Source organism: Canis aureus, chromosome 16 (assembly GCF_053574225.1).
Source record: "Canis aureus isolate CA01 chromosome 16, VMU_Caureus_v.1.0, whole genome shotgun sequence".
In the NCBI taxonomy this organism is placed as follows: Eukaryota; Metazoa; Chordata; class Mammalia; order Carnivora; family Canidae; genus Canis; species Canis aureus.
Window position 1 is genome coordinate 58,669,070 of NC_135626.1, and position 24,084 is coordinate 58,693,153.

The 24,084-nt window shown below is 40.9% G+C and overlaps 1 protein-coding gene across 9 annotated transcripts; it reads right to left on the minus strand.

The window, feature by feature from the left end:
- Window positions 1-2,053: 2,053 nt before the first annotated feature.
- Window positions 2,054-24,070, minus strand: ACOX1 (acyl-CoA oxidase 1). 9 transcript variants are annotated; one of them, XM_077854289.1, is made up of 14 exons: window positions 23,832-24,070; window positions 23,422-23,581; window positions 19,416-19,576; window positions 9,668-9,775; window positions 8,737-8,856; window positions 8,475-8,590; window positions 7,912-8,081; window positions 6,514-6,676; window positions 5,914-6,104; window positions 5,230-5,409; window positions 4,990-5,095; window positions 4,690-4,833; window positions 4,337-4,543; window positions 2,054-3,489 (listed from the first exon to the last, which is right to left on the minus strand). In XM_077854289.1, the coding sequence occupies exons 1-14, from the start codon at window positions 23,938-23,940 to the stop codon at window positions 3,439-3,441; spliced, it is 1,986 nt and encodes a 661-aa protein (XP_077710415.1). In that variant the 5' UTR covers window positions 23,941-24,070; the 3' UTR covers window positions 2,054-3,438. The 9 variants fall into 9 exon arrangements, with proteins under 9 accessions (XP_077710415.1, XP_077710414.1, XP_077710418.1 ...); XM_077854288.1 differs by lacking the exon at window positions 19,416-19,576 and adding an exon at window positions 12,013-12,173 and having other exon boundaries at window positions 23,832-24,068; XM_077854292.1 differs by lacking the exon at window positions 23,832-24,070 and adding an exon at window positions 12,013-12,173 and having other exon boundaries at window positions 23,422-23,561.
- Between the last annotated feature and the right edge of the window lie 14 nt (window positions 24,071-24,084).

Consider the following 24,084-nt stretch of genomic DNA (forward strand, 5'->3'; position numbering starts at 1 on the left):
TGCAGGTCTGCAACAGCTAACACCTGGTAACATATCTCTATGTTTAGGATCATGGAGCACAGTAATAGTGAGAATTTAGTGTACATAGTTAAAAGTTTAACTTAAAAGATATTTTAAGATAAAAAAATCATTTTAGCCATTTACAGTGTGACTTGGTTGACTCCTCCAAGAATGGAGTAGTGAATACTTAGCTGCAATGACCTCTGCAATATTTCATGAAAATGATCAAAATCTTTTTTTTTTTTTTTTTATTTATGATAGTCACACAGAGAGAGAGAGAGAGGCAGAGACATAGGCAGAGGGAGACGCAGGCTCCATTCCCTGGGAGCCCGACATGGGACTCGATCCTGGGTCCCCAGGATCGCGCCCTGGGCCAAAGGCAGGCACTAAACCACTGCGCCACCCAGGGTTCCCGATCAAAATCTTTATTCAAGTAAGGAGAATCGACAAGACTCTTGGTCTCAAGAAGAATTCATTTCCTGGTACTGCTTGAAGGCAGCCTATGACCCCAGGCATACATACTACATTTATAAAGATTAGCAGGTGTGCACACCTGCACCTAATCTTTTCCTTCCTAATATGATGGATGGAAAGGGCTCAGAAAGGGTCGGGAGGGACTGTGAGCCTCAACCACCTAAACGATTTCCGTTCCTCATGAATTTGGGTCATATTTCCCCAGCCAAAGTCCTGCACTGAAGAAAATCCAAAAATTATGATCTAGCATGTTTAGGAAATATAAAATGCCTCCAGGTATATAAAATCTGAAATTACAGGTAGGGGGTCCTCAGAAAGCATGTGAATATAGTTAATGTTGTAATTAAGCCAATGTTCTGAAGATAAGCTGATGTTTAGCACTGCTATGTTTTTAAGAACATGAAAAGCCCCAGAGGCCAAATTTGGAACCAACTGTGCTTTGAAGCCACTAATGTCCAAACACTGAAATACTCCGCAGAATATATCTAGTAGAACACAAAGTAGAGTTCCAAACACTTCAGAAGGAATCAACCTTTATCTAACACAAAGCAAAATCCTGTTAAACTTCAAAATTCCAATTTTGAGTTCTGTTCATACTACTTTTTAAAAGGATTCTGTCAATATCTAATAGAAAAAAATCTCATCAATTATCTTAGCATTTATCATTTTAGAGGAGTAGGTTGAAATTTTGTACTTTGTGAGAATGGCTCACAAAAGAACCAAGCTTATCTGTAGCAGAGACCTGGCTTCTTTGGGAGAACTGGATCTGCTGCTTCCTTTAAGAGCTGCAGAGCTGCCACCAGGTACGCACTCCCGCGCTGGTGAGAGCACGCTTTGTTTTTTGTGTCACCTCCACCCAATAACCTCATAAATCTGTACCTTAAAATTCCTCATAACTTGAACTTGTTTAATCATGTGGCATTCTCTTTCCCTCACAATAGTACAAATTAGGGAGGTTTTACTATATTCTTAGGTTACAGTGAATAAAAGTACAAGACAAAAATTCCAAGGTTAATTAAAACTAGTATCAAGTATCAGATTTCGCTTTTAAATAAAACTCAAAGTGCTGGATGGAAGGTGGCTCTGTAGTGCCTACAACTTACTCAAACCTGCCTAGATAGATCCCAGATCCATGCAGCTGGATTAGGTGGGTGCTAGTTCAAACACTCTTAGATCTCAACTACAGATGTTAATCTGTGAATAAACTAATTCACTAATTTTGAAGCAATTCTACATATAACACGTCAATTATTAAGCAATTTCCTCTCCATTACTTCCCAGAATCTGAACTATCATCAAGATATATCCCAAAGAAATGAACAGAGTGCTTATTACTTCAATCTTAAAACAATTCCCAGTCAACTCTCTCGTGGAGATTAAGGTTTGTCAACAGATAGTATTTCTGCAGGCCATCAAAATCTCCTATTACTGGTTCCACTGGGATAGATTTTGTCAGGTCCCAAGGTAGAAATGACATTTCCCCTGAATTTTACTACATTCTCAAGACTGATTCTAGAACTGGTTTTACGAGGCAAATGTCACAGAGTTAACAGGTTTAAAAAAGAAAAAAGTCAAGTAATGTTTTTACATCAATTTTAAGAAAAAACTTCATTAAGTAGTCCATGTTTAACCTTTTAAGTGTAAATGATTGTGTAAATTAGATTTCAGCTCAAAGGACAATGTCAGTTCAGATCAAGCTCCTGGAAACAAACTGAAAATAAAGCCAATGTACAGTAAGAAAGAGATTCTGTGGAACTTGCATTTATCCATTAGCCATAGTTTTGATGATTACATTGATTCGATGATTTATATCCAAAAATCAGAAGACCTGGTTTGTCAAAGGAGTTTTCTGTGGTATTCCTGGGCAGAAGAGGTGGTCAGAGGAATGCTTCTATCTTTGTACTGCCAGACACTGTGACCTCCAAGCACTGTAATGGCTTATGCCAAATGACAGAATACAGAAAATCTGGATTGTTCCAGGATATCCAGTTGATATGGACATCCCACAGTCATGGTAACTGCACTAAGAGAGCTCTCCCTATATTCATTCTACTGTGAAGGAACTGTGACCCTTTCTTCTCCTGTCTTAGCATCTTTCAGGACAGGGAAAGGGGGAGGGAGAAGAATCACCACTGATGGAGGAGCCATCAGTTGCCAAAAGTCAAATGCGGAAATAATTTTGCTTCTTGCCCCTTCCCAAGAAGTTTGGGACAAAGTGACCTGTTGTCCTACTGCACCGCTGATTTAGGGCTCCCTCAAGTTCCCTCGAGTGGAAGATTAATTCCTAATTACTCGGGACAGTGATCCTATGCTAGACCCATGCTGAAAAGATGCTGGAAAGATGCTACAGTGAATAGTTAGGTGGACAGGTTGGCAAAGAGGGGTAAGCAGGCGGAGGTCGTGTCAATGGTTCAGGCACAGATTCACTCACACTAGGTTTCCTGATTAGTCTATTTCCCCAAATCCTTTCTCTTCAGTCCTGCTTCTTAGCCAGGGCCCATGGCAGGAGCGGTAGAACATTGAGGAGAAAAGGTGGGAAGGGCTCTACCCCACTTAAAAAATACCTTTGCTTAAAAACACTTATAGATCCAGTGATTAGCAATTAAGTGAAAATAATTAACTACTCAGTAGTTAAATTCTACGAATTATCAAAAGTCATGGCCTACTGGGATCAGCAGCACTACAAATGGAAGTCATGCTGCATTTCTTAAAGCTCTTTCTGATGCTTGACAGGTCTCTTGCAGTGTTAATTGCACTTAAAACACGTCTGTTTTTTTTTTTTTTTTTCATTTAATCTCTGAAATCTGTTCATTTTTGTCTTCATTTATAAAAAGAGGAAAGGGCTCAATTTATCATTTGCTCTATAGCTTTCTGAGTTTGGTAAAGATTCCAAGCAGATTTGTGTGGCAAGTGTAAGGGGCTCCAGCTGTTTCTGGAGCAAATGAGACTTGTCACCATGACCCTTCAGAGCTTGGACTGCAGTGGCTTTAGGTGCTTGTAATAAGATTCATGGACCTGCAGGCAAGAGAGAGAGAAAGAATTATTAATGAGGAGCCTGCAGTGTAAATTAGCATATATATTTTTTAAGATTTTATTTATTTATTTATTTATGAGAGACACAGAGAGAGAGGCAGAGACACAGGCAGAGGGAGAAGTGGACTCCCTGCAGGGAGACTGATGGAGGACTTGATCCCAGGACCCCAGGATCACAACCTGAGCCAAAGGCAGACACTCAACCACTGAGGTGCCCATAAACTAGCATACTGTTAACCAAGAAGGTACCCGGACCTTATTTGGATCGTGATTCAAAAAACTGAAGGGGCAAAAAATAAAATGGAGTCAATTGGGGAACCTGGACACTGGGTAGTTCATGATATTATTTTTCATTTGTTTAGGTGGGGTAAGGACACTGTGGTCGTGTTTTCAAAAAGTTCTTATCTTTTAGAGATACATACTGAAATGCCTATGGATAAAGTCATCTGATATCTTAGATTTGTTTCACAATGATCCCCAGCGCGACAGTGGGGGGTGGTGGTGGTACGGGGTGTTCAGATGAAACACAATGGCCATGAGTAGACAGGCGGTCTACTCATGTAGAAGTGTGAGAAAGGGGTGTATTACAGTATTCTAGTTTTGTATATGTGTGAACATGTCCAACAGTTATTAAATGGTTAAGGAAATGAAAGACCTGTGTACTGTGGGAACAACCTAGCTCCCTTCTGAATCTGTTACTCAAATAAAGTGTCTGAAAAAGCCACAAGAGGTTCCAAAGCTTTCTCAGAGGAGTCAACTCTGAGATCCTTTCTGCCTTAATATTTAAGTGAAGAATTTCAAAAGGTGGAAAGACACAATTTTTTTGTACCTCTGCTTTGTTCAGTGGAGACTTCTTGGCCCACTCAAACAAATGTTCGTACACATTCCCATCATACCGGCCAAGCACAGAGCCGAGTGTCACATCCTTAAAATCAAATGCATCAACCAAAGCAACAGCATCTGGGCGAACTGCAGTCAGCAACTCCTTTATGCGCTGATTTACTTGGGTAATTTGGGATTCCGTCATGATGCTTCCCTAGAAGAGATAAAACAAGCAAACGTGCATGCATACATGCAGAAGGACATGTAGAAAGATGTGCGTGCACACAAATATCGTGTAGACGATGGCTTTTGATGGCTTTTCTACTACAAAAAAAGGACCTGAATTCAGAAAGTACTCACCTGAAGAAAATCCCCTGCCTTCTGACTGATTCCATACAGACAATACAAGAGACATAAATTCCTTAGGACAGTGTGGATGGATTTATCTTGAATTTTGAGGAGTTTTTCTGAAAAGAGCTTAACTACCACATAGTGGCAGTGTGCCTAGATAAAAAGGAAACAGTAGAGTGAGAGAACCTTTGAAAAGATGCACTGCCCAGCAATAAGGGTTTCTGTAGTAAGAAAATGGGTTGGGGGCCAGGGTGAAGGATGGAGCCGGAGAGGGGGAAGGCGAGAGAGGGTGAGTGGGTTATCACGGACCTCGCTTGCTCGAACAAGGTCAACAGAAGTGAGGTTCCAGGCTACCTCCTTGCTTTCTCTGCGAATCACTTCATTTTGAAGGTTTTTTGCAGCAATTTCTACTAATCTGTCAAGAAATGAAAGAGAACTGGAGCTTGCAGGAAACATTTAGCAGTGCTCAGGCCTCCCGCTCTTCCATCAGGGTCCCAGTCTCCCAGAGGCCCCCAGCTGCCAGGTCCCAGCTCTTCAGGGTGGCCTCACCTGGCTGCTCGAAGTTTATATGCTTCTGTGAGACTGTCAGGGCTGTCGATGTCCACCACAGTCGGCCACACTGCCACCTGCTGCGGCTGGATGCGTTGAGTGGGCAGGTCATTCAAGTAGGACACCATGCCACACACCAACTTCCCTGAGTGCACCTGGTCATAACTTTTCATCAGGAACCTAAAAATCACCAGTGCACATGCTTTCGGTGACTACACTTCTCATAAAACAGAGAAACTCTTCCAATGACTTTAAGCAATGTGAAAGGTGCTTTGTAATTGTTCTGCTGACCACAAGATAAAATTGATGGGTAAGGATGGGAGGCAAAACTACATCTCTCAGGAACAAATGTAACATGAAGAGCAAACATAGGAACAGGAACATTAAAAAACAAAAACAAACAAAAACCCCACCAAACATTGACAGAGAGAGAGAGAGAGAGAGAATGAGAGCAAGCCAGCGCACACACATGCATGCAGGTGGGGGAAGGGGGCAGAGAGAGACGGGGGAGAGAGACTCCCAAGCAGACTCCACACTGGGTGGGGAGCCTGATTCAGGGCTTGATCTCAGAACCCTGAGGTCACAATCTGAGCCAAAACCAAGGGTCAGACGCTTAACTGACTGAGCCACCCAGGCGCCCCTCAAATGTTTTTACAACCGATACAGCACGGATTAGATTCTTACCTAGCCGTCTGCAGCATCATGACAGTGTTCTCTCCTTCAAAGGTGCAGGTGGGGGTAAAAGTGACATAGATATTTGGAAGGCCACTGCAGTGAGAGTAGCCATGCCCGCCACAAGCCATCCGGCAAGCTTCAATAGCAGCATTTGTCGTCCAAGAGGTGAAAGCCTTCAGCCCGGCAGTGAGGGCATGGAGCTGGAGGGGAAAGCTCAGGCTGTCAGAGCTGCCACAAACAGCGGTTTTCCTCACCTAACCGTGCCGGTCACTCTCAACATCACTTGCCATGTATGCAAACTGAAACTCGGTCATCTCAATGGCCTGAGTTAATACTGTTCTGACCCTCCCTTCCAAACTGTTCCATTTGGCAAAAGAGTTGCCACTTATGTTCCGTTGATAAGCAAACGTCCAACGGTACTATGCTTCGAAATTTAAAACAAATCCCACATATCTTCGGATCTGATCCACTTCCAGTTAAACAAATGGCTGTTTCTTTTGAGAACACATGGATTCTTCTCAAGAAATTCCAACGTTTCGTTTTCTCTGGATATTATCCAACAGCAAATATCAAACAGAAGGGTGCCCACAAACCAATGAGTAGACATACCTCAGGCAGTTCACTCAGATCCCCGTGGCCAATGTCCTCATTAATCCGGTGGTAGGTCTCCTTCATGTACGCACCTACAAACTGGAAGGCATAGGCCGTGGCCAAGAGTGGGAAGAGTTTATACTGCTGGGTCTGGAAATCCAAAATCTGTGGCTCTGGTTCACTAAAGGATATAGAAAAAACAAAAGTAAAAGCTTACATAGAACTTAATATGCGCTAGATTCTGGTCTAAATACTTTGACATACTTTCCCAGAGGGAAAAACAAGAGATTAAGAAACTGCCTGAGGTCACACAGCGGATACATGGCAGATTCTCAATTGAAATCTAGGCTGTCGATCCTGGAGACCCGGGATCGAATCCCACATCGGGCTCCCTGCATGGAGCCCGCTTCTCTCTCTGCCTGTGTCTCTGCCTCTCTCTCTCTCTCTGTGACTATCATGAATAAATAAATAAAATCTTTAAAAAAAAAAAAAAAGAAATCTAGGCTGTCTGGCTACAGGAAACCATGCTCTCAATCGCCTTGTTGGACAGAATTTTTGAATTGTGAAATTCCTATCTATCTTAGTCTTTGCAGTACATGACTAAGGAAACTATCTCCTAGCAACATACAAAAATCAAAGTTAACTTCACAAAAGGAAGGCAATGATAAAAAATTCTAACACACTAGATGGCTGAAGAAGTTATTTTAACCATAATTTTGGAGAAGACCCAATGCACAGAGTTAACTGTCTGACATCTAAGACGTCAGGTCTTACCAATTTCTTTATCCCTTCTATAGGAGTTGAAAAGCTCATCAGGGAGTCCCGTTCAAGTGAAAGGCAGTAAGACTAAACTATGGCTATGAGGACAATAGGGAGTCCTGTTTCATGCCACTTTCACCACCCTCAATTCATAGTTGTCAGGAGCAATTAGGATGTTCAAACTGCCTTTAGTTGTTGTTTTTTTAAAGATTTTATTTATTTAGTCATAAGAGAACAGAGAGAGAGAGAGAGGCAGAGACACAGGGAGAGGGAGAAGCAGGTTCCCTGTGAGGAGCCTGATGCAGAACTCGATTCCAAGACCCTGGAATCACGACTTGAGCCAAAGGCAGACACTCAACCACTGAGCCACCCAGGTGTCCCTGCCTTTAGTGTTCTAAACATTTCATTTATAGAGCTCAAGAAATATTACTGTTTTTCTTAGAAGGTTAAAAACAAGATGGCTACCCTCATCTTTCTACTTAAGAAAAGGAAGTTTTGTTTCTAAGTTTTGTTTCTAAGCAGACCTAGCACACTGCCACCTTAGCTAAGTTTGAATGGGCAATGAGCATTCTCTAGATCACATTTGGGAATTTTGATATTTGAATGGGGTCAAAGGTAGGTCTTCAGCACTGAGCTCATCTCAGATGCCACCCTTACCCTGGCTTGATTTCAGACTGGTGCCTCACAGCACTGTATCGGATGGCGATGGTGCAAGCCTTGGACAGAGATCGAGCAGCTTCTCCTACGAGGAAGGACCTGACAAACACCATGGTCCCGTAGGTCAGCTTGTTACTCACGGGTTTCACGTACGTCCCATCAGGCTTTACCTGGACAAAGAACACGGGACTGATACTTCCTTCTGTGAAACCCGAGAGGCAGTCTGAGATCATGATTCTCAAAGGATGGTTCCCAGGATGGCAGCATGTCCTGGGAACTTGCTTGAAATACAAGATCTCAGTCCCCACCCTGATCTACTTTCAGTGACCCTCCAGGTGATTCTGACACATGCTCAAGTTTGAGACCCACTGGTTTAGCAAACTAGAATACATTCCTCCTATCTGCCAACTGCTTCTGATTTCACTGGTGTTAATGAAAGAAGCATCAAAAATAAAAATATGTTACTACCTTCTAAAAGAACAGACCCTTCCAACCTTGTGGTTATTTAGAGCTGCCAAAATCCTGTTTGACACCTCTGCTCCTCTCAATATATCTGGGCATACCTGGGCATACTTCATCAGCATGTTTTCTCTGGGAATACGATAATTGTCCATCTTCAGGTAGCCGTTATCCATCTCATCATAGCCAAATTTGGGGCCGATATCTCCAACGGTAATACCTACCACAGATGAAAGGAAAGTCACAAGATGTTTATGCTCTGTAATTCCTGGCTTGCCCTGGCCTCTTTCATCGTGTGCTATACTTCTTGCAGAAGAAAGTGATCGGTTTGGTTTTTCATCTCAACATCAGACAAACAATTCTAACCTGGCAAAGGTTTATGGGTCCCAATTTCACGAATAGGTACGATGAAGGCATGTAATCCATAGCATTTCCCCTTAGTGATGAGCTGGGCAAGAACTATTGCATGATTTGAAGTCTTTCCAACTGTAACATCAAAGAGAACAGGAGAGAGAAGTGAGCAAACTCTCTTATACTTTCAAAGGACAGAAATAAAAGATGGGGAAAAACTGTATGTTAAATACTGGCTTTCATCAATAAACTGTAGCCAAGAGGCTTATGACAGCACCATATCCAGTTTTCAGAAAGAAATTCACGTAAGCTGATAGCCATCAAAATTTATTGGATTTGGCAAAGCAATCCTCTGTTTTACATTTATATAAGCTTTTATACAAATTTTGAGATATTATTGACCTATAATATTTGTATGTTTAAGGTATACAGCTTGCTGATTTGATAGTAATTCTTCATTTTTAGAAAGACTTTACTAAAAAAATAAAAGACTTTACTTTCTTTTCCACTTATTTCTTATTTGATCACATAAAAATTTTTTTCAGATAACCCCAAGAATCTTAATTTCTTTTTTCTTTCTTAATAAAGTGTTTTCCAAAACAGTGGCCACTAGCCACATGTGGCTATTTACATTTAAATTACTTATAACCACACAGGGAACACAGCTCTAAAGCTGCTTTAAATGTTGACTAAGGAAACTGTAGTAATGATGGGAATGTTCAGATTGAAAAATTAAGAAAAGAGAGTTAGCTGTCCTTTCTGTGCCTTGTAAATGGAGGAAGGTCTCCCACATGCACTGTAAGAGACTGGGAACAGCTGAGAAGAGTCTAAGACTTCAGAAGTTTTTATTTCAAAATTATATTCTCATATAAGCTCTACATTCTAAACACAATCTTGTAATGACTCCAATGAACATCCAATAAATGCTAAAAAAAAATTCACATACGTCCACCAGGCCACCACTTGATGGAGGTCACAGTAGGACTGTTGAGAATGAACTCTTGAGTTTCAGGGTCGTAAGTGGCTGTGGTTTCCAAACCTCGGAGATGAGTTCCTAAGGAAATAAGTTACATTCACATTGGATAAAATATGGGTAAAATTCTCCTGCCCTGTCCTTTCAGCTCTAGTATCTCAGAGAACAACAAACCCTAATGACAATAAGACACTGGTAGATAAGCTACAAATAGTTGATAACCAAGATACGTAATTCCCTATACTTTTTTTTTTTTTTTTTTAAGTAAACTCTACACCCAACACGAGGCTGGAACTCTTGACCCCAAGATCAATTACATGCTCTACCTGCTGAGCCATCCAGGTGCTCCGTAACTTCCTGTACTTAAACCAGACAGTTCCTATTATGGTGAAAATATAAATGTCAAGCATATTCTATTTCTATACTTGAATCACTACACCTCTATTTAGATCAACCAAAAAAAAAATTGTAAAGGCTATTCAGAATCGTATTTTCACAAGATCATAGAATATGAATGTAACAGGGAAGTTAACTGCCCTTTTAAATTAACATCCCTATGTATGCCAATTTCAAATCATGTATGGTGTCCACCACACCAGTTCAACATTCCGGACTTCTCTACTTACAAAGATTAAGATAAGAGATAATAGAAAGAGACTCCAGCCAAAGTTCCTATAAATTAAGGACCTACTTCAGGGTGATTGGTAGAATGGAAAACAATACTTTATTTATTTATTTTTAAGATTTTATTTATTCATGAGAGACACACACGCACACACAGAGAGAGAGAGAGAGAGAGAGAGAGAGAGAGAGGCAGAGACAGGCAGAGGGAGAAGCAGGCTCCCTGAAGGGAGCCCGACGTGGGACTCAATCCCGGGACTCTAGGATCACGTCCTGGGCCGAGGGCAGGCGCTCAACTGCTGAGCCACCCAAGGATCCCCAGAAAACAAGACTTTAAAAAAATATAACCACTATGGGGCAAAAAGACCTGGAACAATGACTTTGATTTATAAAGGTCTGAGGATAAGGTCTGGTTACACCCTGCGATTTCCAATGCCAGGCCTTAACTTCGACCCTGGCTGGTTCATGACTGCAACTAGGAAGAGTTCCCAGTGTCATATGTTTACTGGAGATGGACAAAGATTCATGCTTTCAATCCTAATACAAACGTGCCAAAATTATTTGAAAAACAGTTACAGAAAAATTTTCTAAGTGACACTCCCTCCAGGACTACTATCCTGAAGCAAATGCTGAGAACCTCTTCCCAAACACTTAGATAATGCCAGGACTCATAAACACTTAAAACTCTGAAACATTTAGAAACTTCCAAGTTGAGTAACAGAAATGGTCACTTCACGTGTGATCCACAACCTTCTCCATTATAAGAGGAGCATCAGGAACCAAACATTTTCAACAAAGAAGTTTTTATAGGAAAAGTAACAGAGTAACAGAACAGATAATGACAAAATGTTTGCAGATGAACAATGGAACCAAACAGCACCCCACTCTGGGTCTTGTGAAAATCCTGTAAAATATGGCTCAGCACCAAGGGCCAAATTAGCTATAAAATCAAGATAAAGTTGCACAGAGCATGAGAATGTGGCAAATACACATTTGATCTCTTTTTCTGAAACCTCCAAGTAGGAAAAGAGAAGACAGAAGGAGATGAACAGTGAACAGAGATACCAATTCAGACCGGCTAACACTGCAGGATAGCCACTGCCTCCAAAACCAACTGTCTGGAAGAACGCCTTAATTTATTTTTCATAATTTTTGGCCAAGCTACCCTCAGGACTTAACGGAATTTATTCAACCAAGGCACAAAAAAGGTCAAGGTATGAAATGCTCATATTATGGTTATATAAGCCACTAATTTCCCTCAAGCAAGTCAAAGAGCACTTGTACTATCAATCTGGGTTTCTTCTGGGATTTGTGCAAGTTTGTTAAGGTATCTGTAGCAAAGGTAATCAGTAACAAAGAAAAAAAGATGGGTTCAGGTTCTACCCGCACACAAATTCTATACAACTCCAATGAACTTGAAAAACCACTTGGTAAAGAAATCCTGATTTGTAATTCTTGAACTACTCAGGGGGAACCAGGAAAGAGAATCAGCATTATCTCTGTGACAACATAATGTTTCATTTCCACTGACCAAAGCAATGTCTTCACCAAGATCTGTATGTGTGAAGAACCCGGCCTTTGAAGAAAGACCACACACAGTATGTGGATGTGCTGTTGCTAACACATGGTGGGCTCTCCACATCTGCTAAGCCTGCGGGGCCCCACCCAACCCAGAAGGTAGACCGAATGCACCGTACCATGGCCCATCTCTGTCTGGGCATAAGTGCCAATGATCTCCAAGTTCCAGGCAGGCATGAAGAAGCGCTCCTGCTGCTCCGCGGTTGCCTGGTGAAGTAAAGTAGGCAAGAACATGCCCAAGTGGAGATCCAGAGGCTCAGGCCGCCCTCGGTGCACAAAACTTCGGAGAAACACCAAGGATGGGTATTTGAGAGAAGAGTCATCAGGTGTGAGATAATCACCAATGTGAACAGAGTAAGGGGAAGGAGAAAAAAAATCTTCTGTAAGTATGAAGCAACTGGGTGGACTTTATAATGGGTGGGAGCACTGCCCCTTTCTGTATTACTTGAATAAACTCTTGGCAAATTTCGTTTTTCTTAAGTGGGTGAGAGAAGTTTTTTTTTAGGCTACTCAGCTCTCAAGCAATCAATCTTGGTGAGGATTGGCTCCCAATTCCAAAGCCCGTGCAGCACCAACATGCAAGTCAGGCAGAGGAGTCCAGCCTTGCAATTAAATCAAAGGAAATTAGAAAATCGGAAGAGGTTGTACGGAATGGAGAATTTAAGTTGTACAATGATTTACTCTGGTTTGAGGAAGTCAGACAGGAGAACTCTATTCTCTCAGGCTGACAATATGCTCCCCTAGATGAAAGGCTTTCCTAGATGCAATTTCAATAATGCTTCTAGGCTGGAATCCTTCCGGTTTGTCCATAAAACATCCAGCATAGATCCACATTTCTTATATAAATCTGTTCTTTTTTTGAAAAATCCGGTTATTTCATTCAGATTCATCACAAATAACCAGCCATGCACTACTGAAACAATTTAATACAAAAACTGACAGTGCTCCTCACCCAATAATTTCAGAAATAAAAAAGATACGCAATTTCTAGTAAAGACCATAATAATAATTACACGTAACAGATTCATGCATAACAAGCCAATTATATGAGAATTATCACTAATGATAATAAACATCTTAGTTTTAGTAATTCTGAATCCTTTTATTTATTTACTACTGAGCTGGCCAGGTGCCCCTGAATCCACTTTCTAAAGTCATTCTTTTCCATTTAGAATTTGCAGATCCCTAGACTTCCATGTGAATTTATTTCCAATAGGAAACTGATATGTTTTCATTATCTTTCCACATTACTAGCATCTCATTGAACTTCTAGCTCTAGCTTAATCGACTCTATATTGCTCTTATCATTCTCTTTAATGATCTTAGAAATTTGCCTATACAACATTTCAGTTTTAAAATCTCGCAGTTTGGGGCACCTGGGTACCTCAGTTAGTTAAGCATCTGCCTTTGGCTCAGGTCAAGATCCCAGGGTCCTGGGATCGAGCCCCCTGCCAGGCTCCCGGCTCAGCAGAGTCTGCTTCTCCCTCACCCTCTGCCCCTCCCCCTTGCTGGTGCCCTCTCTCTCAAATAAAATCTTAAAAAAAATAAATAAGTACAAATAAATAAAATCTCTCAGTTTGTTCAAAAAGTAAGGAGGAAAATAACCAGGGCACACAGCTTAGGCGAGGGCTGATCAGTTATGTCTTCCAGTTGGGTGGTTGTGCTTTCAGTTACATAAAAATTAGACTGTACAACTGACATGCTCATTTTACAAAGAAATCAGGCTGAGGTGAGTTAAGTGCTTTCAGATCAAGAAGATAATGGCAGAACAAGGACAAGAATCCCACTACCTAATCACATTTTCTGGCTGGAGAAATTCTCATAGAAGTGCAACCAGGACTTAGCACCAGAAAGACTTCCCAAAACCAGAGCAGCTATCCTTAGAAGGGGCAAATGGCAATCCTGTAAGATATTAACACTGGTGGAAACTGGGTGAAAGGTCCATGGAACCTCTTTGTGCCATTTCTGCAACTTCCTAGGAATTTACGACCATTTGAAAATAAAAAGTAAAAAAAAAAAAAAAAAAAAAATAGTGAAAATCCTCAGAAAAACACATTCATGTGCTGAGAGAGTACTTTCACTCACAAACAGGAATACCACTGTCTCCAGTTTTTTTTTTTTTTTTAATTTTTATTTATGATAGTCACAGAGAGAGAGAGAGGCGCAGAGACACAGGCAGAGGGAGAAGCAGGCTCCATGCAGCGGGAGCCCGATGTGGGATTCGATCCCGGATCTCCAGGATCGCGCCCTGGGCCAAAGGCAGGCGCCAAACCGCTGCGCCACCTAGGGATCCCTGTCTCCAGTTTTTAAAAGAATGGTGCCTAGGAAGAAAAATCAATGTACACCTGGGATCTCAAAGGAGAAGGCTGTTGGAACCAGGACTGAACCCTGTGGCCTGGGACTGAAAGACTATTTCACCTTACTAGAATCCAAAGCCATTCTTGGGGAGGGAAGGGCCTCTCTGAAGCAGCCCATCGGACTCACAGGAGGGGTCTGCATCAGTGTGCTACATAACAGAATAACATATGCCAAGGTTACCACAAAATACACTGAATAGGGCAGGGGTAAACTACTGTAATCAGAAATTATTTTGAGACTGAACAATTTTTTTTTTAAGATTTTATTTATTTATTCATGAGAGACACAGAGAGAAGCAGAGACACAGGCAGAGGGAGAAGCAGGCTCCATGCACCGGGAGCCCGATGTGGGACTCAATCCCGGGGCTCCAGGATCGCGCACTGCGCCAAAGGCAGGCGCTAAACCACTGCGCCACCCAGGGATCCCTGAACAATGTTTTTAAGAGAAAAAGGTCTCTTGTGACTAAGATAAGGATTATTCACAAGTGGATGAAATTTAGACACATAACAAGGCGAAAGTGACCTGGATAGTTTTTTTTTTTTTACTTAAATAAGTATTTGTTGCAAAAAGTTGGTTATGCATGATAGAAATCATATGTTATTTTTATTTTTTTAAAGATTTTATTTATTTATTCATGAGAGACAGATAGAGAAGCAGAGTCAAAGGCAGTGGGAGAAGCAGGCCCCATGCAGGGAGCCCGATGAGGGACTCGATCCCGGGACTCCAGGATCACGCCCTGGGCCGAAGGCAGGTGCTAAACCCCTGAGCCACCCAGGGATCCCCCATATGTTATTTTTAAATCACTTATTTTAAAATTACAAAACACCAACATTTTACTTTGGTGAAACGCTACAGTTAATTCTTCTAAAACCATAACACCAAAAAGCCTTCCCAGTCTCTTCTACATGACAGAGGGCTGGAAGGGCTGGCAGCCAATGCTGAGGACAAAATGATTACGTTAATAATACATAAGAAAGGAAGAACTTAAAATAGCATCTTTATGGACAGCATGATTATAAGCCTAGGAAATCAACAATAAAATGCCATCAATAATAAATGAATTTAGAAAAGCTGTGGGCTATAAGCGGGAGTGGGGGGAATGCATTATTATCCATTAGGACGCTTAAAGTAGAAACCTCAGCTAAAAGAGAAGCAATTTACAAACCCAATAAAATTTAAATTTGTTAAGTAATTTAGCTCAGGATATTAAAGATTAAATTAGGAAAAAATATCCATAGCTAATAGGAGGATTAAAAGAAGATATATTTAACAGGAAATAAAGTGCTAATTCCAGATTGAGAAGTCAATCTTTTATAATAATAAAGATAATACCTCTCAAGAAATACAAAGATTTAATGTAACACGGATATGAAATTCTTTTAGGATATAATCTAGAATTTGAAAAATTAAGATTGGAATTTGGCTAGAAGAGTAAATACACAAGAATACCAAATATGTAGGTCTTAAAATGTAACAACAGCAGGCTTATCCTATCAGATTTTTAAATAGCTTACAAAGCAACAATGAAGCAATGTTCATGATGTTAGGAGAAAAACAAAAGGGACTAATCAATATAATGTATTTTAAAGTTCTAGAAATAAATTGAAACGATTAATAAAACTCTAAGAACCAGAAAGAACTGGAAAAAAAACTATTAGTTAATAAACATAAAACGGAATGAGATCCATTCATCGTCCTACACTATAGAAGTCAAAGCATTAAACATTAAAAAAAATTGATAGAATAGAGAATAATAATCAAGATATGGGGAAAAAATGTAGACCTACTCAAAAGGATGCACTCAATACATAAGACTAAAGCAGTTTTTTTGTCTTTTAAAGATTTTTATTTATTCACAAGTGACAGAGAGAGAGAGAGGAGGGGCAGAGAACATAGGCAGAGGGGGAAGCAGGCTCTCTGTGGGGAGCCTGATGTTGGACTTGATCCCAGGACCCCGGGATCATGACCTGAGCCAAAAGGCCAAAGCGTTTAATAAACAGAAGACAATAGAAAAAATATCCAAAGGATCACAACATAATCATGTAAGATCAATGTACAGATTCTATTCAACCAACAGAGAAGAACCAAGTTTATACATAGGAAATACAAATTAGTAAGCCAAGATATCCAAGGTCGTTGGCATTGGAAAATTAATACTTTAACTCTTAGATATATATATTAAAGAAGCAAAAAAAAAAATTTAAAGTAATCACATTGATGGGGCTTATGGAGACACAGTATACTAATAAGTCACCAAATATACCATAAACTTGTTCTGTGTTTCAAGAAAAGTCTTAAGCTATGCAATAAAAGCTATAAAGTGTTCATTCCTTTCACTGTATAATTTACTTCTGAGAAAGATATTCCCAAAGTATAACCCCAAAGGACATAGTTTTTGTAAAGAAGTTTATATTGTTACTGATAATAATAGAATATTATTAGAATATCCCCCAAACCCACTGATCATGTTTCACAGGATGTCCAACAGGGAAGAGATTCATTTGGAAGAAAGAGGACAGGAGACAGGGTAGTGAAAATACAGGGGAGAAAGACTAGTGACTTACACAATCACATTTACTATCTATTTTTCAAGTTTCAAAAGAAGAGAGGTGCTTTAGTTCATATTTTGAGTATGGGAAGGTGCAGACGTATTGCACCAATCTTTAAGGATGATAACTGTTGACTATATAAGCTCATTTTCCTGAATAAACAGCAGAAAACAAGGGAAGGATAATTGTTATAAAGCAGCCAGAACTTGAAGTGATCAATTATCTGTGAAGACTGAACACAGTACCTGCTTTGGGACCCGGTGAAATGTATGGTCAGGAGGATTCTTGCTGGACCACATTCCACAGACGGTCCCTTCAACACCAGAACCCCCGGGAGAGGGTGCACCCCTCAGCCCAGACCTCTGCCTTTGATGAAGGCTCACAGACCCACAGACCAAGTGTGTCGGGTTTTGTGTGTCTCTACAGACAGGTGAGTATTCTGAGGAGGGAAGACAGAAAACACATGATGGACACTTCATGCAGGGGACTGAATTTTAAGATTCTTCAGGGTCCTGGAAGGAGCCTGGGCAATACCGTCTTCCTCACTTCTCAGCAGCTACCTAGAGCTGAAAGAGTTACAGCCAATTCTGTCACAACACTTTAGATAATCCTTGTTGGCTGGTTGATGTTCCAAAGTCTATTTAACCGTCAAACTTCCATCTGCACAAGTTGCTCTATTTCCAGTCTCTTTGATGTCGAAGGACTTAGTATTCTACACAAGGCTATACTGTCACAGGATGCAAATTAATCACCAACTGACTGGTGCCCCCGGAAAAGAACAGCAGTGGACAAAGCACAACAAACATCAACAGGAACAGACAAGATTCCAGTGAGAAACAAGACCTAAACTCACAACTCTGTTCTCTAAAATACAGAGATTAAGACAAAGTTGCTTCAAATACAAGAAAACTAACAGATGCAAACTCACCCAGAAAACCACAGGACCTCAGTCCAATTTCTGGGCTCCTCAAACCAGAAACTTCAAGTCTTCATTTCCTCCTCTCTTTCAAAATTTAGGGCAAATATGTTTTATAAAGTCCTTTTTAGAAACAGAAGGGTTAGGCCAGTAAGACATTCATAATAAACCCATTTAGCCTCAGAATAATTTACATCTCTATGCCTCCTATGAATAGCATTGACTGTAGGTCAAATAAATTTCACAATGATGCGTGCTTAAAATAAGGGTTCTGTACCACAAAGCTATTTCAAGATTACATCTCTCTTTCTCTCTCTCTTCCTCCCCCAGACAGGGAGACCTGTATGAGTGTTATATTACTTTTCTTAGGAAACCTTTCTTCAGGCTGCTTATTTTCAGTACTGGCCATCCTGAAGCTAAAGCCTCAGGTGTTTTTGGCAGGGTATTCATAGGACAATATCATAACCAGAATCTGCAGTTCTCATGAGGAATGTGATAAAGAACATTTCTCCTTAAACCACTTCACTAATCAAAAAGCACCAAATCAAACACAAACATGAAGTTTTCATGCTATTTGCATCTCTTCCTCTTCTCCTTATTCATGTAATGGAAGCCTTATGATAAATTAGGGAATGAAACTGGGCAGCTCAAATTCAAAATCCCCAAACCTGCCAATGGCCTTGTCTATGAAAACAAACCTCTTTCATATTAAGACCAAATATAAAACTTTTTGAAAGTAGCCAGCCTTTTATAAACAAAAATTTTAAATTTTTTTTTTTTTTTTTTTATTTATGATAGTCACACAGAGAGAGAGAGAGAGGCAGAGACACAGGCAGAGGGAGAAGCAGGCTCCATGCACCGGGAGCCCGATGTGGGATTCGATCCTGGGTCTCCAGGATCGCGCCCTGGGCCAAAGGCAGGCGCCAAACCGCTGCGCCACCCAGGGATCCCTATAAACAAAAATTTTAAAAGTAGACACCACACCCAGCATGGAGCCCAACACGCTCAACCTTGTGACCCTGAGACCAAGATCTGAGCTAATAATCAGGTTGGACGCTTAACCAACTTAAGTCAGCAGGCACCCCATTTCTATGAACAATTTAACCAAGAATGACTGGCAACACAAAGTCCAAAAATATGTAAAGAAAAAAAGTATAATAGAAAGACTGCTGTAATTAAATGAAGAGAATCATGAATTTTTTTCCAAACAGCCTTATAATCCTGCTAGTAGGCAACGAAAGAAAGAGTAAGACACTTAAATGCTCTCTCTGCCCCCCCCCAAAACCCACATCTTTAGTTTCATTAAAGCAGAGGGGCAACTTCCAGATATTGCTAAGGCAGTAACACTCTCAAAGCAATTCCAACAAAGTCTTTTTTCATAATTAGACATCAATGTAATATTGCCACATTTTCAATCCCATCTTCCCAAACTGCTCAACCGCCATTAAAATGGGATTATAAGCAGCAAGGATAAAAAGACTTTTAGAAATAACAATGAAGGATGTTTGAGGCTAGAGTCTTGGGCTAGTTTATGGGGAAATGACCTATGGAAAAATGAGAAGCTGAATTTTATTTAAGGTTTAACAACTGAAAAACAAAATCCCCAACGTGTAGCAGCAGGAAAAACCAAACACCAAGAGTCATTTATCAATTTAAATCCTAAGGTGGGTTACCCACTGACCCTCAAATGTGGACTAACCGTGGCCCATTTCCGTCTGGGCGTAGGTGCCAATTATCTGGAGTCCTTTGGATGAAAGCAGCCATTTCTCTTGCTGAGCAGTGGTGCCCTGATTCAGCAAGGTAGGAATAAACATGGAGTAATTGAGGCCCACAGGTTCCACAAAATTGACCAAATGAACTCTACAGGAGAGAAAAGAAAAGGATCTCAGCCTTACTCTAGAAACTGCATTCTAGTATCCATTCTTGCCAGACAACCATGGCCCTCAGGATTGAGGCTGGGACAATTTCAACCCTTCTATCAAGAAACTAAATGTAAAATGTATCACTTTCCCACCTAAAAGGCCAAATCCAGTGGTATCTATCTATCCCCTCCCTACCCAAGTCATTTCAGGGCCAAAATTCCTCTAATTCTACACTTCATCCAGGAAGCAAATTCTGTTTTAGCCTAAAAATATCTTGGTTTTTTTTTTTATTTTTTTGTTTTGTTTTGTTTTGTTTTTGTTGGTGTCATCTGTTGGTTGGATTCTTTGGAGTGTGTGTTTGCTTTATTTTCAAGTTTTACTTGTTTTAAAAATCAAAAGGAACTCCATAGAACATTTATTTGTAGAGCTCTTAACAAAGCTTTTGTAATCTTTCCCTATATAACTAAAGCAGACACCCAGGATTGTAAATATATATTCCAGGACCAAACTACAGATCTCTAAAGGTCTTCAGAGGTTACAGATGGGTAAGCGGAAATGTGAGAATATTAAACATTTATCTCTGATGACCTTTGAAATTCACTCCAGATTAAGAGAACTTCAATCATAATGAAATTGTCTTCATTATTTTCTCATAAATCAATCTGCGAAATAGTCGAAATACAAATCACATACAATTGTCAGCTTTAGCTACACTATTCAAAACCTTAACAGGGACCTATTTTGTTCTACCTATCTATATAAAGAGCTTAAAAACACAAAGCAAGTACCAACTAGTAATCTTCATGACTCCTCCAGGAATGAATAGGATGTAGTGTCACCAGTCTGTCGTGGTCTGGCCAATGAGCACAGTATGAATTCAAAGAAAGAGGGGGAAGGCTGCCAATTCATTGTTGAGGAGGCCCTAAGAACAATCCTACCACCCTTAGGTTGGAAGATCACTTTTCAGGGGTGCTGGGACAGACTAAAACATCTAAGGAATGCCTGCATCCAAGCTCGGAACATCAAAAATGCTTTTTAACCTGAAGGTTCCATAATTTTACACCAATATCTAATGTCACTTTCTCCTGGGAGAGCAACAGGAAAAAAGAGGGGTATGAACACAAGAAGTTAGCTTCCAAGTAACTTGGATTACCAGGGGTTTACTGCTGCTGGACAGTAGAGAAGTAACGTTCCGCTTCACCAAAGTGGGAGGCAAAAGCTTGATGAGATAGATAAATGTAGACATCATTCTCTCAAAGGCGAGAGCACCGCAGCATTCCCTAACCATCATATTTTCCTAAAAGAGGAAAGGAACTTAACAAGAGTTTGTGAGGAAGTGAAGTACTAGTTCAGGTGCCAAAAATGGTGGCAACAAAAGACACTTCTGTTCACCAGAAGGGAAGTGAGGGGGCTGTAGGGTTATGTGAAATGATGATATTGACACAATGTAATTCTAGGAAACTCAGAGAGAAAAAAAATCATGACACAAAACAAAGACTGTCAAATGTTTGTTAATAAACACACTGAGATTCTTTTGAGGATGCCTGAAAATCTACTTCATGAACAAAATCTCAGTGCTTGTTTTTAAATTATGTTTAATCCCTTCTGAAGACCTTTTCAAGGAATCAGCTTTAAAAACCTAAGGAGGGTAACAAAAACCAAGACTGATCCTCACTAGAAGTTTTAATTACTCTTAAGAACATTTTACAATTTGCTTTTCATAGTAAACAATATAGTTAAAAGACAAAAATCACAGGACAGGAGATTAGAAAATCAACTTTTACATTCCCTGAACAGCAAGGTTTTTTTGCCAAGGACTGGAGAGAGAACAGTTCTTGTACTGCTCAAGTTGAGAAATCTCAAAGTATTTCACTAATATTCTATCAACTTCAATATATTCCCATATATGAATTTTGAGAGAAGATAAATAATTGTAAATAAACCCAGTAAATGCTCAAAATCTCCCAGAAGAGAAATATTACTATATTTCACCAGTTCTGGTAACATCCCCTCCCCCATCTTAGCTTTAAGAAGTCAGGTGCATTTCACAAGTAACGGGATGTCATAGTTAACTGGCAGCACTTTTTCTTTATTAGTGGTACATGAAACTTGGGTGTGAGTTATAATTGATGGTGGGCTTGGATTCAACGGCATTCAGTAATTGCCAAGACTAATTTTCAATCGTTAGTCTCATATTAATTAGTCTCAATCAATTTTCTCTCATGTAAGTTGATCTCCCTGTCCTATCCTAGAGACACTGCAAGGATGTCAAAAGGTATGTTAAAACTCTGTACTCAAAAAAAAAAAAAAAAAAAAACAACAAAAACTCTGTACTCTATATCCCCCAAACAGCAACGTCTGTACCATAAAAAATGATAAAGACTAATAGCTCATGTCCTCTCCTCTTCAACCACAGAAAGGAATCTGCTCTATTTCATTGTGATTTCACTCAACTCTGGTTACATTCTTTTGAATCACCATTGATGATGAACTCTAACTCTGGAACACACTGCATCACCCACTTAAAAGCAAAACAAAACAAACCCTTCTTTTGGATTGTCTTAAAAAACAAAAAACAAAAACAAAAAAAAACACAAAACTTTAGGTTTTTGAAGTTTATCTAAAACGCAACTCAGATAATTCAGAAACACGATCTTCTAGGAGGTGCTCTACACCTCAATATTCCCCAAGCCGCCATGAGTTACAAATTTCAAAAGTGAAAAAGAACATTTAGAAGTTAGTCAGTACTCTGATTTGGGCTACCAAAAGTAAGTAAAATATAATTTTATGACTAAAAGGGAAAGGAATTCTCAGGGCAGTCCTAAGGGCCGGAGTAGAGTATTTTATCCTCAACAGTAGTAACTGGGTCAGACTGAAAATAATTAAGATACCAAACATACTACAGGCAGTAGAATAAAGGAGAATTTTGTCATTACATACAAGGAGAACTTGTAACATGTTCCCTTTTTCTTGGCTCTTGAATACACACCATTCGTATCATTTAATCTCTATTGACGAAAATACTGTAATTCACCTAAAACGTTGAACCCCCCCATCCCAAAAGGAAGTGCCCAGGAATTAATGAGAAGTATAACAGAGGCTATAGGCCAAAGAAATCTTGTACTCAGATCACATTAGTGTTCATTCAGATAAAGGCCAAAACAAAACAAACAAAAAAAACCCGGTACTTACTTTTTTCCTAATTAAGAAACAAAAAACAGATAATCTGGAAAAAGTACATACTCTTTTCAGCATTAGGACCAAGGCATGTTTTTAGCAGGTCTCATATGCCCAAGAACCATTGAACGCTGCCACTGGATTCGAGAATGCTGGGTTCTTACAAATACTTCATTCTAAAGTTTCGCTCACATTCTTCATCTACCCCACAGTGCCCATCCGTTTCAACTCAAGAGCTACACTTTCATAAGGAAACACAACCTGTTATTGCTCCAAAATACTGTTTGGTCTTCCAGCTAAAAATCGAATTCTGCCCCTAAATTTAGCAAACCACCACGTGACAAAGAGCAAAGTCATTTGCAATTTAAAATCACCCTACATTGAGACACCCGGGCCAATGAAATCTGTACTGATTAGCGAGGACAACTGCAACCTCTCCGTTTATCATCAGCATTCTCCAAACGTCATCCCTTTAAAGGACTTAAAGACATAAGCAAACACAGTTTTTCACACACACACACACACACACACCCTTGAAAGTGGGGTGCAAATAGGCAGCCCGAGTCTTCCAACGCCGAGCACGATGAAAAAGGGACACCACGGGCTGCGCATTTAAAATTTAAAAGTTTGGACGTGGGCGCTTGATCTCGGCGGAGGCATACGTACTTTTTAAACCACATGATTTCCTCAGGGTCTGCGATGCCAAAGTCCCTCATTTTCTTCACCATGTTGGCACTCTTCCTGACGGCCACCTCGTAGCGCTGGCTGCGAGTGAGGAAATTCAAGTCCTCGTGCTGGAAGTCTGGGTCATTCAGAATCAGGTTCTCTGGAAGGGAGCGAGAGGGCATCAAGTGGAAGACAGGACTCCAGGGCTCCGTGACACCTTCCCGAAGCCCAGCGGGTTTCTGGAGCGCGGGCCTCGGGACGGACGCCACCCCGCGCCCCGCCAGAGGCCGGCCCTGGGAGTGGGGGCGGCCTGCGCCCCACAGCGCCCCCACACACACGCCGGATTCCTCCTCCAGCGAGTCCCCGAGCAGCGCTCGGGAAAGGAGGGAGGCCCGGCCCGCAGCCCTCACCGATCTCTCGGCGGCGCCGGGTGTTCTCGGGGCTGCCGTCCAGGACGTGCGTGAGCAGCTCCGGGTTGAAGCTGGCGGCTTCCCGCTCCCTGCGAAGGTCTTGGTTCATGGTGGCGACACGCAGCGACAGCGGCAGAGGAGAGGCAGAGGCGGCTGCGGAGGCCGAAGCGCCGGCGGCTGCTGCGACGACGGATGTCCGCAGCTCCGAGGCGAGCCCGGCCCTAAGAGTCGCCCTGGGACGCCGCTCGCCCCG

Excerpts from the sequence above, each read along its gene's own strand:
- ACOX1 (XM_077854289.1), bottom strand. The coding sequence starts at position 23,940 with ATGAACCAAGACCTTCGCAGGGAGCGGGAAGCCGCCAGCTTCAACCCG. Across the intron at positions 6,105-6,513 it reads ATCTGAGTGAACTGCCTGAG|CTCCATGCCCTCACTGCCGG; the intron begins GTATGTCTACTC and ends TTTCCCCTCCAG. Across the intron at positions 4,834-4,989 it reads ACCTTGTTCGAGCAAGCGAG|GCACACTGCCACTATGTGGT; the intron begins GTCCGTGATAAC and ends CTTTTTATCTAG.